Below are 13,071 nucleotides of genomic sequence, written 5' to 3'. Positions count from 1 at the left end.
CCATCCGCATGCCCCCGAGATCGGTGACATAAAAACATCACAGCGACTCGATTGACGACGTTGCACTTTGGTTGAACCTCGGGGTCTGTGTCAAAGACGAGCCATTGTCAATCTCGTCGTCACTGCTGCTGCTGTCGTCGCCTCCATCGCACAATGCCGCCGTCTGTCGCGACAATGATCGCCCTGTCGGAGTTCTCTTTGCATAACGAGGCAGCACTATTTGCACTCAGAAGCTCCTTCATCGAAGCACCACCTATTTCATCGTCAGCAGCGACGTGCTCCCAGATATCGGATACCACTTTGCTGGTTTCGCCCATGGGTGCTTCGTGGTGGCGCACGAAGCCCGCCTTTTCCGATGATCGGCATGGACACTGCTCCTAGCCCTCATGATTGTGGCACTCCCGGTTTTCATAATCGTCGATATCGTCCACTGCGTGAGCTCGTACTTCGAGTCTTGCAAAATTTGCAGCTTCGTCTCGAGAGACGCAGCTTTGCGCTTTGTCGGCGCACCTCCCGCTGCTTCCGCGGCGCGAGCGCGGCAGGATAGAGGGGCTTTTCAGCAGGGAGCGCAGGCGCCCCAAGCCAGAGGAGACGTTGCCTTCGCTTATCGCCTTTCTTCTGCGCTCTCCTTGTGCGACTGCCGGTGACGCCAGCAGCTAGTGTGCATGCTGCACCAACTTGCGATGCTCTCAGTGGCTTTCACAATCGGCATGCGGGCAGGATGCGCTGCTGCGGTAATGGCGGCAGATACGAACTCGCGTGGGCAAAATTTTTTGCCCCGTCTCAGTTAGGGCAACTTAGGAACGCAATTTTCACCATTATTCTGCATGAAAAACACTGCCCAGAAGCAAAATTTCAATCGTTATATCCGATATCCGGTGAATAACATACCGTTATGTATGTTTTTTTTTTCTCATAGCCCTAATGCATAAGTTGATACTCTTATCTCGACTCGTTGTTATAACCGATATATCGTTATATGTGGTATCGTTATATGTGGACTGCACTGTATTCGATGCGATCAGCACGTCTTCCAGTGGCTAATCGGCCCAATCTTCACACGTGCTTCTGTGCTTTCCACACATGCTGCTTTCGTTGTTCGCTCTGTTCACGTAGCGTTAATCAATCAATCAATTGGAGATCACGCACTGTGGGAACACTGCACGTCAAGGCTCCGACCACAGCTGGGTCATTCACCGAAGGTGCCGATATTCACAAAATTGTGAATATTCGATTGCTCGAATAATCGATTCGAACAAAGCACTAGTGCACTTCTAAGAACCTGCTAAGGTTCATAGAAGTGCACCAGTGCTTTGTTGGGCATTTTAGATGTTTTTGTAGTGTACATTGGTGTAACACTTCGCAGACACCAGTCGTCACCACATGATCTACGTACACACTGTGTTTGTTTGCAATTCCCAGAGCTAGTAAATGGCCCATTTCTGTCAGCGTGCAATTAAGCAGTTTATCACTTATAGCTAGACAAATCTGCTTGTCTACTGGCATGAATGATGCATTGGTGGGTAAGTTAGAGGTTCTTTATCTTCATTACACTGTGTTAAGGAATTTTTGGTCATCTTTGTGGGTGTGCTGGTATATTTTGTACAGTTGCGCTGATTTTGTATCGGAACAAGTTGGTAACTCACAGATGGTAAGATGGTTATGGTACGTGCATCTTTTTACCCAACATAGTTTTGTTTAATGTTTTTGATGCCCAGGAGCACCTGAAAGTGGACCGCAAAATGCTTCGCCCCAATGAAAAGCTAGATTCCTTCATAAGGGGCTACTTGGGTCTTCTTGACTACCTCCAGTGGCGGAGCCACGCCGCACGTTCACGTCATAATGACTCTACTGGTAAGCATACTTCTTTCTTAGTTGCAAGAAGTATTCAGTTTTGCATTTTTTTAAGATGCGTAAGAAAGAAGGCCACGAGGCTGTTTGCTTCTCGGAGCAAACAAGATGTCCTGGTGACAGCCGAGCAGAACTCGCGTTTCTCTTACAAATGCGTGTACACAAGAATTTCACGTGTATAGAGTAAAACCTCAGTAATGCATACCCACTTTAAAACATGGCAATGGTTAAAAAAATAGTTGCAACGAATCTCTGACCCAGTCTCCATAGAGCTTATTAATAAATTGGCTGAATGCTTAAGCGAATTCCTTTTAAGTTTGGGTCATGTGCGTGGTAGGCTCGTGTGAAACACCTTTGTCGCACTCCCAGACGTAGACGCCCAGGCAACTGCTGGGGAATCCTACGAGGAGTTGAACAGTGTGGCCAGTGCTTTGGACAAGTGGCGTCCCCTGTTCACACCTGACAGCGAGTCATCATCCGCAAGTGCTTGTCAGGAGACGACGGATGTCTTCCTCACAAAAACACTCGAGGTACTGCTCCTATTCAAATTGATCATGCTTTGGCTTTGTGGTTAAAGTTGTTAAGATACATGGCACCATGTGCAGTATGGGCAGAAGCACTCATTAATAAGCGAATAATGTTCCAAGTGTTCTAGAGCTGACTATCTCTAGTTATCAGAAATAGGGATTTAGGATCAATTGAAAGGTTTTTTCTTGTCAGACTGTGGCAGCACCGTGCTTCAAAAGTTGTGTAACACAGTCGAACCCACTTATAACGATGCCGGTTTTAACGATATACGAAACTTCGATAATTAGGCGTTGGCTAATTTAATCTCGGCCGGCGCACATGCGTTTCTTTGGGCCCAAATTTTTGTTATTTCGATCCAAAAATTTGCCTTCAGATAATTCGAACTTGACCAGTCAGCATGCCTCAAAGTTCAGCTTGACTCCTATGGTGACCTCAATAGCGGCCCCTTTAGTGGTAGTGCCTGTCTTGCCGCAGCTTAAGGGACAGTGAGTGTCAAAAACACCTGTTTTCGGCCTGTCATTGGGAAGATGTTTCAGTAATCACTGTAGCTCACAATGTCCAATTGCGGTATTTACCCAAGTCTAATGCATGCCTTTTTCCTTTTTCGAGAAGTTTGGGCGAAAAATGGCCTGCGTGGCGCATTCGGATGCCAAACCAAAATCACCTTCGCGGCGTTCGTATGCTTTACCTAACAGGAATGTATTGCGGCAAAGCTGACTAAAATACTGTGTGGCGAACCTGCCTTTAGGAAAGCGGCTGTCATTGTGCAACACATGATTTTTGCCCATTTTTCTTGCTAAATAATTTGATATGCATTAGCTTTCTACTTCGTTTAGGAGCTTTAAGATCATTTCTACTTTAGCTTTCCACTTTGGACTTGTAGAAAGGGGGTGTGCATTTGATTCAGGGGCATGCTAGAATCAGGGAAATACTGCCCAATGAATCAGTGATGTGTTCTGGTGTTTTTTCTTTATCTTGTTTAATTCAACCCGCCGGATAATTCGATTTGTCGATTCTATTAGAGACGAATTAATGGAACTCACTTGTGGAACTCACAATGAGCAGCCAATGCATGGTCAACTTTTGTATGTGTTATGTGGTAAACTAAACTGCCTACTACAATTCTCTCATCCTGCGTTATCGGTTCTAACAATTAAATCAGGCTCATAGGTGTGTGCCCTGCAAAGGAAAAAGAACACAAAAACCTGGACAGAAAAAAAAAGACGAACCCCTTTGTCACACCAGCCTTTGTGCCGTTCGCACCCTCCGCACGGCACGCCTTCGTCGCATTGCCTTGAAATATTTTTAATTAAGGTGTGCGAATATGCGAATATTATCGAATTGAATAGTGAACATTTGAATATTCTATCTATCCGGTGTAGAGACCTGTGCAGCTTTTTTATCTATTTGTGCAGTGGGTTGTTGGGCCTCTGGTAACACATTGGGCCTCTTTGATTACCCGTCCCGGACAGTCCCGGAGTGTCTGAGGCGGGGATTTCAGCCAATGAGCGTTGCACATGCACCGTCTCAGACAGTCTGTGACTTTCAGGGACGGATAGTCGACGAGGCCCATTGTAAACAAGACTGGCAGTGATTGCATATCATTCACAGCACAAGGTCCACTGCGGCACTGCTTCGCAGGAGCACGGTCCGGCACGGCAGCGAGTAGCTGAAAGGCGCTGAGTCGTGGTAATCGGATGTGGATCATGTTTTGAAACAAGGGAAAGGAAAGTCAAACATGACGTCGGTAATCACATAATGTCCCTGTGCCATTTTGAGGAGTACATGACGAGGAGAAGAGATGCAAAGGAGAGAGAGAAAACAAGCGGCGACTGGCATTTTTGATCATCAAACGTCTGTAACTCTGCTTTTACAGCATCATTTTCAAAAATTCTTCTGGCCACGTGTTCGTTGTAGACTTGCCCACAACTGCCACTATATATAAAAATTTTCGTCCTCGGGCTTGTTTAGTCAAATCAAAGAAGCTGTTAAATAGCATGTGCTTAATAAGTACATCTGAGTCGGCATCTTATGCATGTATGGGTTTTCTGTCATGATTGATTCCTTTATTACACAGAACAGAGGCGTGCTACTTTGCCAGCCAGCATTGAATATTACATTAGCCGTCCACTTGGCAAGAAGCATACTTTGAAGAATTCTCAGGGGAATTCAAAGCGTCGCTCTCATAGAGTTGGCATTTGAAAGATTATAATTTTGCATGCAGCTTCTGCTGAGGTACGACCGTGCCGACGAGGCTGAAGACATTGCGGAGGGTTACATGGATGGTCACGCGGACGACTGCCTGCACGCTGCCTTGTACGCACAAGCCTTGTCGCAACAGCGCAGCCCAGCGACTCGAGAGTTGGTTACATCTCAACGCATGGAGCTGCTTCATGTGAGTCCCTTACCCACCGTAGTGAACGAGGGGTTATGGCATAGCTGCTGACCGCGGAGTGCTGGGTTTGATTCCCGCACGTATAGGTATGGTTCTCAACATTAATGGTGTACCCACATAACTGACGGCTCTGTGGGCAACCGTTCGGCGATCCATCCAGCTGTGAATAGCATCCACGTGATGGATGAGAGCTAAGCAGACGACAGAGCTGCAAAAACATTAATACTCTCTACCCCAAACTTTCCATGATTTCTAGCTGCAGGCTGGTGTGCGGATAATAACAAGATAAAGGTTAAGATATGAGCATATCACAGTGCGTGACGTGCAAGCAGCTGCTGCTGTGTTCAAGTAGAATCACCATCGTGCCTGAGCTAGGCGTGCCCAGCACAACCATATGTCGTCATTGCATGCAAATGTTTAACGGGCAGACATCTGTGGGGCCACTAGGTGGACTAGGGGAGCACAATATCTTGTGCGAAGGCGTGCAGTGTTCCAGTCGACTCCATTGATTTTTTGTGCAACAGTTCGAGCTGCTCCAAGAAGGCGTGTCGGTTTGGGAAACGCTCTCAATCTGCTATTCAAACATGCAGCTGGCACTCTAGATGTGCCATTGGAATGATTCAAAAAGAGCAGAAAATGTTTAACTGTAAGTGCTCTGAATCTGTCATTATGATTAACCTAAACTCATATGTGAATGTGCCTAAAGAGCATTGTAGCGCCTCAGCATGCGGCGCCCGTCAAGGAAGACGAAGTTGGCATTGGAACGCGCGGCAGGTGCAGAGCGAGAATAAAAATATCAGTTCGAAAACTCAACGCTGTCAGGGCTGGATCTTTCTCGTGTTAGCTCCCACAGTTAATGGTGACCCGATAAAGAACACGCAACCCCAACCATCCCGCATGGATCCCGCCGGCTCTTCCACCCAGCCTACCGGTCCTGACGCCCAAGAAGACGCCAGACCTAACAGTGCTGCGGTGGCTGCGATCCAACACGTCAACCTGCCACCATTTTGGCCAAACAACCCCTGCACATGGTTACTGCAGGTCGAGGCGTACTTCCGTCTACGGCAAATCACCAGCCAACAGACCAGGTACTGGCATCTGGTGTCCTCCTTACCTCCGGACGTAGCCGAAGACTTCACAGATATTTTAGCTTCGCCGCACCCGAGCCATCCCTACGACACGTTGAAGGAAGCTATCATTTCCCGCAAGTCCGAGTCTGAACACAGCAGACTCCAACAGCTCATCACGGCCACAGAGCTCGGTGACCGTCGCCCATCCCAGCTCCTGCGACACATGCGCCAGCTCATTGGCGGGACCTCCGCCTCTCAAGAGGAGAAGCTTTTGCGTGAGTTGTTCCTTCAGCGCTTACCGCAGAGCATGGTCCCGGTCCTCGTCGCTGCAGGCGATGTCCCAGTAGACACGCTCGCTGAAATGGCTGATCGAGTGGCAGACTACTCGCGGGCACATAGCCTCAACGCCATGACCACGTCGTTACAGACCACAAGCCCCTGACGTTTGCCTTCCATCGCAATCACAGCAATTACACTGCAAGGGAGATCCGTCAACTATACTTTATCTCCGAATTCACCGTGGATCTCAGACACGTACACGGGTCGGAAAATGCCGCCGCTAATGCACTCTCACGCATCGATGCCTTGTCGACCCAGCCACCACTAGACATGGAAGAGCTAGCAGCTGCCCAGAGCAACGATCCTGAGCTACATAGTCTTCGCTCTTTATCCACGTCTCTATCTTTCACGGAGTGCCTACTTCCATTTTCTACCTCATTCATAACGTGCGAAACGTCTACTGGTGTTCCTCGGCCCTTCGTGCCTAAAGCGTTTCGTCGTGCAATTTTTGATCAATTGCACAACATGAGCCATCCGGGTATTCGTGCGACCCAGAAGCTAGTCACATCTCGTTTCCTTTGGCCAAGTATCAATGCTGACGTCCGACGCTGGGCGCGAACCTGCCTTCAGTGCCAGCGTGTTAAAATTCACCGTCACACGGTCACTGCACCATCCCCCTTTCGGCCTCCCGACGCAAGGTTTTCCCACGTCCATCTCGACATCGTCGGCCCGCTTCCACCATCACAAGGGGCCTGTTAGCTACTGACATGTGTGGATCGCTTCACCAGATGGCCGGAAGCGTTTCCCGTTTCCGACATTACAGCACCGACAGTGGCCAAGGCTTTCACAAACGGCTGGGTATCACGCTTTGGATGCCCTTCTGTCGTCACCACTGATCGCGGTCGTCAATTTCAATCGGCCCTTTTCACCGCACTTGCCAATATCTTGGGCATTCGACACATCCACACGACTGCCTACCATCCTTCAGCCAATGGCATGGTCGAACGGCTTCATCGACAACTGAAAGCTGCCCTCACTGCTCACCAGCCAAGAGAACGTTGGCTTGATCACCTCCCCTTCGTACTTCTGGGCATCCGATCAGCATTGAAGACGGATCTCGGCTGCTCGTCAGCTGAACTAGTCTGTGGCGTGTCTCTGCGTCTTCCAGGCGAATTCTTTGAGCCGTCGTCGCCCCCTTCCACTCATGATGCCGCTACGTACATTCGAGAGCTGCGCACCACGTTTCACGACCTTGCTCCTGTAATTCCTGCCGACCGACACCCCCAATCTGTCTTCGTCAGCCAGGATCTGCATGACTGCAGTCACGTTTTCGTTCGGCGTGACCAAATACGGCCACCACTCACACCGGCCTATGATGGCCCATTTCGCGTCCTCCATCGTACACCTAAAACGTTCACGCTGGACATCAACGGCCGTGAAGACGTCGTGGCTGCCGATCGACTAAAACCTGCATACATTGCCACTCTCGCGTCCGCGGAGCTTCCATCTCAAGTCTGGACTTCCACATCCAAGCACGTTCACTGGGCGACTCCTATGGCTCACGCTCTACGGGGGGGGAGCCCTGTAGCGCCTCAGCATGCGGCGCCCGTCAAGGAAGACGAAGTTGGCATTGGAACGCGCGGCAGGTGCAGAGCGAGAATAAAAATATCAGTTCGAAAACTCAACGCTGTCAGGGCTGGATCTTTCTCGTGTTAGCTCCGACAGCATCATTCTGAGAATGGAGCTTTCATAAGTGTGAAAATTACATCAACATGGGACAGGCTTGTCATAGCCACTGTGAAAATACTCTTATGGCATAACATGTACCGTGTATAAATGGCAAACTGTAGTCATACTGTGCTGGGGTGCTCTTGGAACACAAGGACAGACACAGATGGGCGCATTTTTCAAAATTTATCCCCCCCCCCCCCCCATTTTTTTAGCACTCCAGCGACTGACACTTACCAAAATGATTCCAGTAGTGCTTCCATGTGTGGCTTAGTGTGCCTCACTTTGTCCTTGTCTTTCAAGCGCACCCCAGAGAAGTATGAATTACCAACCCGCCCAAGAAGCAGCACTCTTAAACTGTAGTCGAGCACTGGTGATGAAAAAGCTATACAGTGGAACTCTGTAAATACGTTGCTCGCTGCTACGTTTTCCCGGTGGCTATGTTGCGTTTTCGTGGTCCCGACCTAAATCTCATTGACTTCCATGTGTCGACAATCTGTAATAGTCCTGCACCTTACATTGCGTTTGAATGTGGCACTCACGTAAATTTACTGGTGCAACAAGCGACTGGCACATTGCAGTAAGCGACCGAAGTTTGCAGCAAGTGACCACCATTTGCAGTAAGCGACCAAAGTTGCACAAGCCTGGCATTGCAAATGTGCGCAGAGCTGCTGGCGAAGCACCCGAAGCAAAGTGTGCATCAGTTAAAGCCTACCAGGAACCACGCACACTGGGCCAGGTCCGCCTAGTGCAGCGTTACATTTATTTTGAAGTGGGCAAGGGTCTTATATGCATAGCATAATCGCTGGCTCTCTTAAAGGCCAACGGCAACAAAATTTTACTTAGGCTAAATTGCCTATGCAGTAAAATCTCGTTACTACAAACACCACATTAACAAACTTTTCAGATTTACGAACTTTTCACAAATCCCCGGCTGACTTCTTATAGTTTCAATGCAAAATATTTCAGTACTGCGAACTTGAGAATACCGAACTTTTCAGAATAACGATCGTTATTCAGTTTCTGTGTCATGTTAATAATGCCTCAGTACTACGAACTCATATTCCAAAATCTGGGATTCTTAGATTTCCGTGTATCGAGTCACGGCAGCCGAAATAGGAGGCTAGCAGACAAGGCGCAGAAAGCTGACGTCGCGGCGCACGGGTCCGGAATACCTCGCCTAAGCGGGAAAAAAAAGAAAAGAACTATGCTGGCACGCAGCATCGGCGTGTCAGCATAGCTTTGGTTAACCCTGGTTGATAGTGAGAGCTTCACCACAGCTCGACAATGCGCTGTCGAGCTGTGGCCGAGGTGTGGTTTCGCAATGATATACAGACACGTTTGCAATGAATACAGTGTTTATTCATCATTTACAGTGGAGTCTCGATACGAATCTCACGGGGTCACGAAAAATATTCGTATTAGCCGAAATTCTATCATCGAAACGCAATTAAAACTAGCCAAATTAAGGGGGGACGCGGGAAGCAGATCGCGAAAGTCGCGAGAAAAAAATCGATTTTTGAAAACCACGCGTTTCCGTATCTGCAATGCCTAATCTACGCTGTATCAAAATGCTTTGGCTGAAAACGCACTAAAAGCGCCCGAAATGATTAATTCGTGAGTGCGCAGGGTGAGAAAAATGCTTTAAATCGCGCAATATCACCGCAGTTCACGGAGACATATCTCGTATTTCCCGCCACCGAGCGCCGCCATCTTGGTACCGTTTGAAAGCTGAAGGTTTCGCGTAGTTTCGCCGTTCCGCTTCTCAATTTGTCCGTCGTCACCATCTTGTAACAAACGCACAAACACAAAAGAAGCGCGGGTCTGCGATAGGTAGTCACACGGGCCCTCTGATGAAAGCGGGCCTCCGATTGGCTGCCGTGCTGAAAGGCATCTCTCCATTGGTTGCTGCTGTGACAGGGGCAAGATTGCAACGGCAGTAGTCTGCTTCGTAAACCACGCCGGCGTCTTCACCTGACACGCAGAATTCGGATTATTGAGAGCTCCCAGGTTAGTGATGGATCGTCGCTCGTTGGAGAAGAAATTTTGGACGAAGCACTCTTCGGAATACGGAAGCGCAAACCTCCTACGGCAAGAAAAATACGGCAATTAGCGGGAGAAGCGGAGGAGCACCCAACTGAACCTGCCGCGCTACCTTGCACTCTGGATTACGTGCCGCGCTATCTTGCACCGTGTGATTCCGGCAGCGAAACAGACAATCGCCCTGTGCCATCGGCACCGATAACGCAATCGACGGAAGACGCGCCAACAGAGGCTCTACGGCCGCGCGAATCAGCCGAGATCGTATCTCGGTAGGCATAGCTCGCTGCGACTAGGCAAAATGGCGCAAACACAAAAAACGCGGCCCGAAGCACAGCAGCCACTCCGTCCGGTCGATGGCACGCGGAAAAGGAGGAAAAGCACAAAAGCCACAAAAGTGCCACCGCTTCAAACTCTTCGCGCCCAGTCGCGGCCTCCACGCTGTCCGGCGCCGCGTCCGCGCCTCCTCACCAAAAGAGAAAGGGAGAAAGTGCGTGCCTGCGGGCTGCTCTCTTTCGTGGCCGTCGGTGGGGCGGCGTTTATTCGCATCAACCGACGCGGGTCGAAAATCGATTCGTAACAACCGTTCTCTAGCACATGGGTTCTCAAAGTGGGTTCCGCAGAACCTACGGGTTCCGCAGGCCCCTGCTCGGTGTTCCGCGAGCCACTGATAAATTTTCCCTGGTCCCGCTCTCGACAAGTGTCTATAACGGCGAACATGAGGTGTGCTTGATCCAAAGAACCTCCATTACTGATGCCCAGTTACGGTGCCCGAGTGTCAAAAAGCACATCACAGTGCGTCACAGCAACGCGCGAACTGCGCAATAAGTACGCAAGCAGCTTGTAGCCACCCAACCTCTGAGAACGGGCAGCGCGCCTAAGCTTTCGCACTTGAACCTCGGAGGCCGTAACTTACCACCATGCGCGTTTCTCCTATTTGTAGATAGGGTAGGTGCCGATAGCGTGCGCACTGACCTATACGTTGGAGGAAAAATTAAAAAAGAAAAATGCGGAGCACCGCAAATGCGCGCCGCAGAAGAGCAAGAACAGCGTAGCGTCCAACCGAAACGAAGCGGCGCAGTCCGCATCGCCGTGGTCCTCAGCTTGCACCGTGGTCCGCAGCGGCAATCGTACGCGGCACGTGACTGACGGCAACGCCGAAGGGCTTCGTGCCTAATTGTGCCTTTAAAGCCTCTATTCTTGCGTTTATCGCCACGCGTAACACCGCGTTCGCGGCTAGTCGCGTGCCTCCGTAAGTGCGTAGTCGCTATCTCTGATGCGTCGATAACCACCGCAGTTTCGTCCGCAGCGGTTGCGGCAAATAGTTTCATTTTCACTCGATGGGCGCGTCGGCTGCGTGCTTTCACAACTGCGTAGTCGCCTCCCATGGCAGCGTCGATAGCGACCGCAGTTTCGTCCGCACTTCTTGCAGCGAAAGGTAGCTTCCTTTTGACTTGGTGCGTCTGTCAGCCGCCTGCCTTCTGAACCGCACGGTCGCCGTCCAAGATCGCGTCGATAGCGGTTGCGGCAAGCAGTAGTTTCGCTTTTACTCACTGCAAAGCTGTCGAAGATAAAAAGCACCGGCTACATCGCGATGGATGGACAATTTGTTGGCGAGCAGCTGAGTGGCGAAAAAGTAATCGGGATGTGCGCCCGTTGGTGCAAAGCGCGTCTCAGATGAAAACGCGCGCTGCGAAGGATGTCGCGAGGCCTTCGCCGCTGCTAGCGCTGATCAGTCATGAGATGAAGAGAATTTCAGCTTCCGCACTGGTCTTGTGCTAAATAGAAACAAGATTTGACGATTCATTGAGTAAATAAAAGTGTGTTGACCTAGTGCAGCATTTGTTTGTTTTCTTGATACCCTCGATAATTCGGTTAAATCGGGGGGGGGGGGGGGGGGGGAGGGTTCCTTGGCACTTTATGGAGCTTAGCAGGGTTCCCTGGGATGAACGTACCTGAGAACCCCTGCTCTAGCACATTGCAAGCTAACGGGGCTCGGCCGGGACCACAGAAAAATTTGTATCATCTGGAAATTCGTATTAGCCGTGATCGTATCGAGATTCCACTGTATTTTTATGCCTATAGAGACACTGCGGTGATCATTAAAGTAGTGAGACTTGGTTGCAACTCACAGCCGGGCCCAACTCTACTCGGGCAATGGCAGCAATGTCTCCTTTCAAGGCTCCGTAAAGGCCTAAATATAGTCTGACATAGTGTGAATGCGCGCACATGTTATGTCACGTTGGCGAGAACAACAGCGGCTATAGTTGGACCGATGGTTCGACGTACTGGCGCCACCAACGTAACAGGACACGCGGCCAATGAGCTCCAATATGCCCGGCGTCTGATGACGCTCGCCCGCGTGCCGATAACGTCGCACTATAAACGCGCCTTAATGCTCTCTTGTGGTTTGACCTCTAGCTCTCAAGGTGAAAACTGTTGAGTCGCCCACGGCTGCCCGAGGTAGCGTAATGAAGCTTAAAAAACCGGCTTGCAGCGATGTGTGCTCCATTCATTCAACTATACACTGCAAAAAGAATTAATTATATTACCATATCTACAACTGGAGCTGAGCTATCGCATTTATGGATGCACTGAGAGGTCAAAATTTGCATTTTGAAAAAAGTGAGAGAAACAAACAAAAGCTTTATTTAGGCAAGAACATTGAGAAAAATCAACACATTTGCTCTCGCAAACCACTAATATGCTCCCGGGGCATAATCACTTTGATCACTGCCACCTTTATGGCGCTTCTTCAGTGTTTGTTGCACATTGCCTGCAGGTGCACGTTTGCGTGCAGATGAGACTGATTGCCACTCGTCCTATTCTCTCCTGCATTTCATGCTTTGCTGGCCGGGATTCATGCTTAGTTCATGTAGGATTCCAGCTGAGGTTCTTTCACGGCCTGCATTGAAGTTCATTACTGCTTCTGTATGTCGTAATAGTTCGGCGGAAATCCGCTAGGTGGAGATAAGTAATTAAAGGGAAACTGAGACATCCACCCAAATGTAGCAATTTGCTACAATGGAAACCCAACCGGGTTCCTCGAAAGAAAGCCTCGCAGTTGAAGAAAAATTCGTCCTGGTCCGGGACTCGAACCCGGGACCACCGCCTTTCTCGGCCAGCCGCTGCGAGGCTTTCTTTCGAGAAACCCGGTTGGGTTTCCATTGTAGCAAATTG

General features: G+C 49.7%; 1 protein-coding gene across 1 annotated transcript in view; it reads left to right on the top strand.

Annotated features, from left to right (window-relative positions):
• LOC119463589 (uncharacterized) overlaps positions 1-13,071 on the top strand; it is a 76,447-nt gene that overhangs the window by 44,129 nt on the left and 19,247 nt on the right. Inside the window, exons 6-8 of the mRNA XM_037724418.2 lie at positions 1,719-1,854; positions 2,221-2,381; positions 4,604-4,774. Of these exons, the coding sequence (XP_037580346.1) occupies positions 1,719-1,854; positions 2,221-2,381; positions 4,604-4,774 (468 nt within the window). The remainder of the gene's footprint in view (positions 1-1,718; positions 1,855-2,220; positions 2,382-4,603; positions 4,775-13,071) is intronic.

Source organism: Dermacentor silvarum, chromosome 9 (genome assembly GCF_013339745.2).
Source record: "Dermacentor silvarum isolate Dsil-2018 chromosome 9, BIME_Dsil_1.4, whole genome shotgun sequence".
Classification (NCBI taxonomy): domain Eukaryota; kingdom Metazoa; phylum Arthropoda; class Arachnida; order Ixodida; family Ixodidae; genus Dermacentor; species Dermacentor silvarum.
Note: the sequence above shows the minus strand (reverse complement) of the source record. Positions and strands in the feature narration are given on the sequence as shown.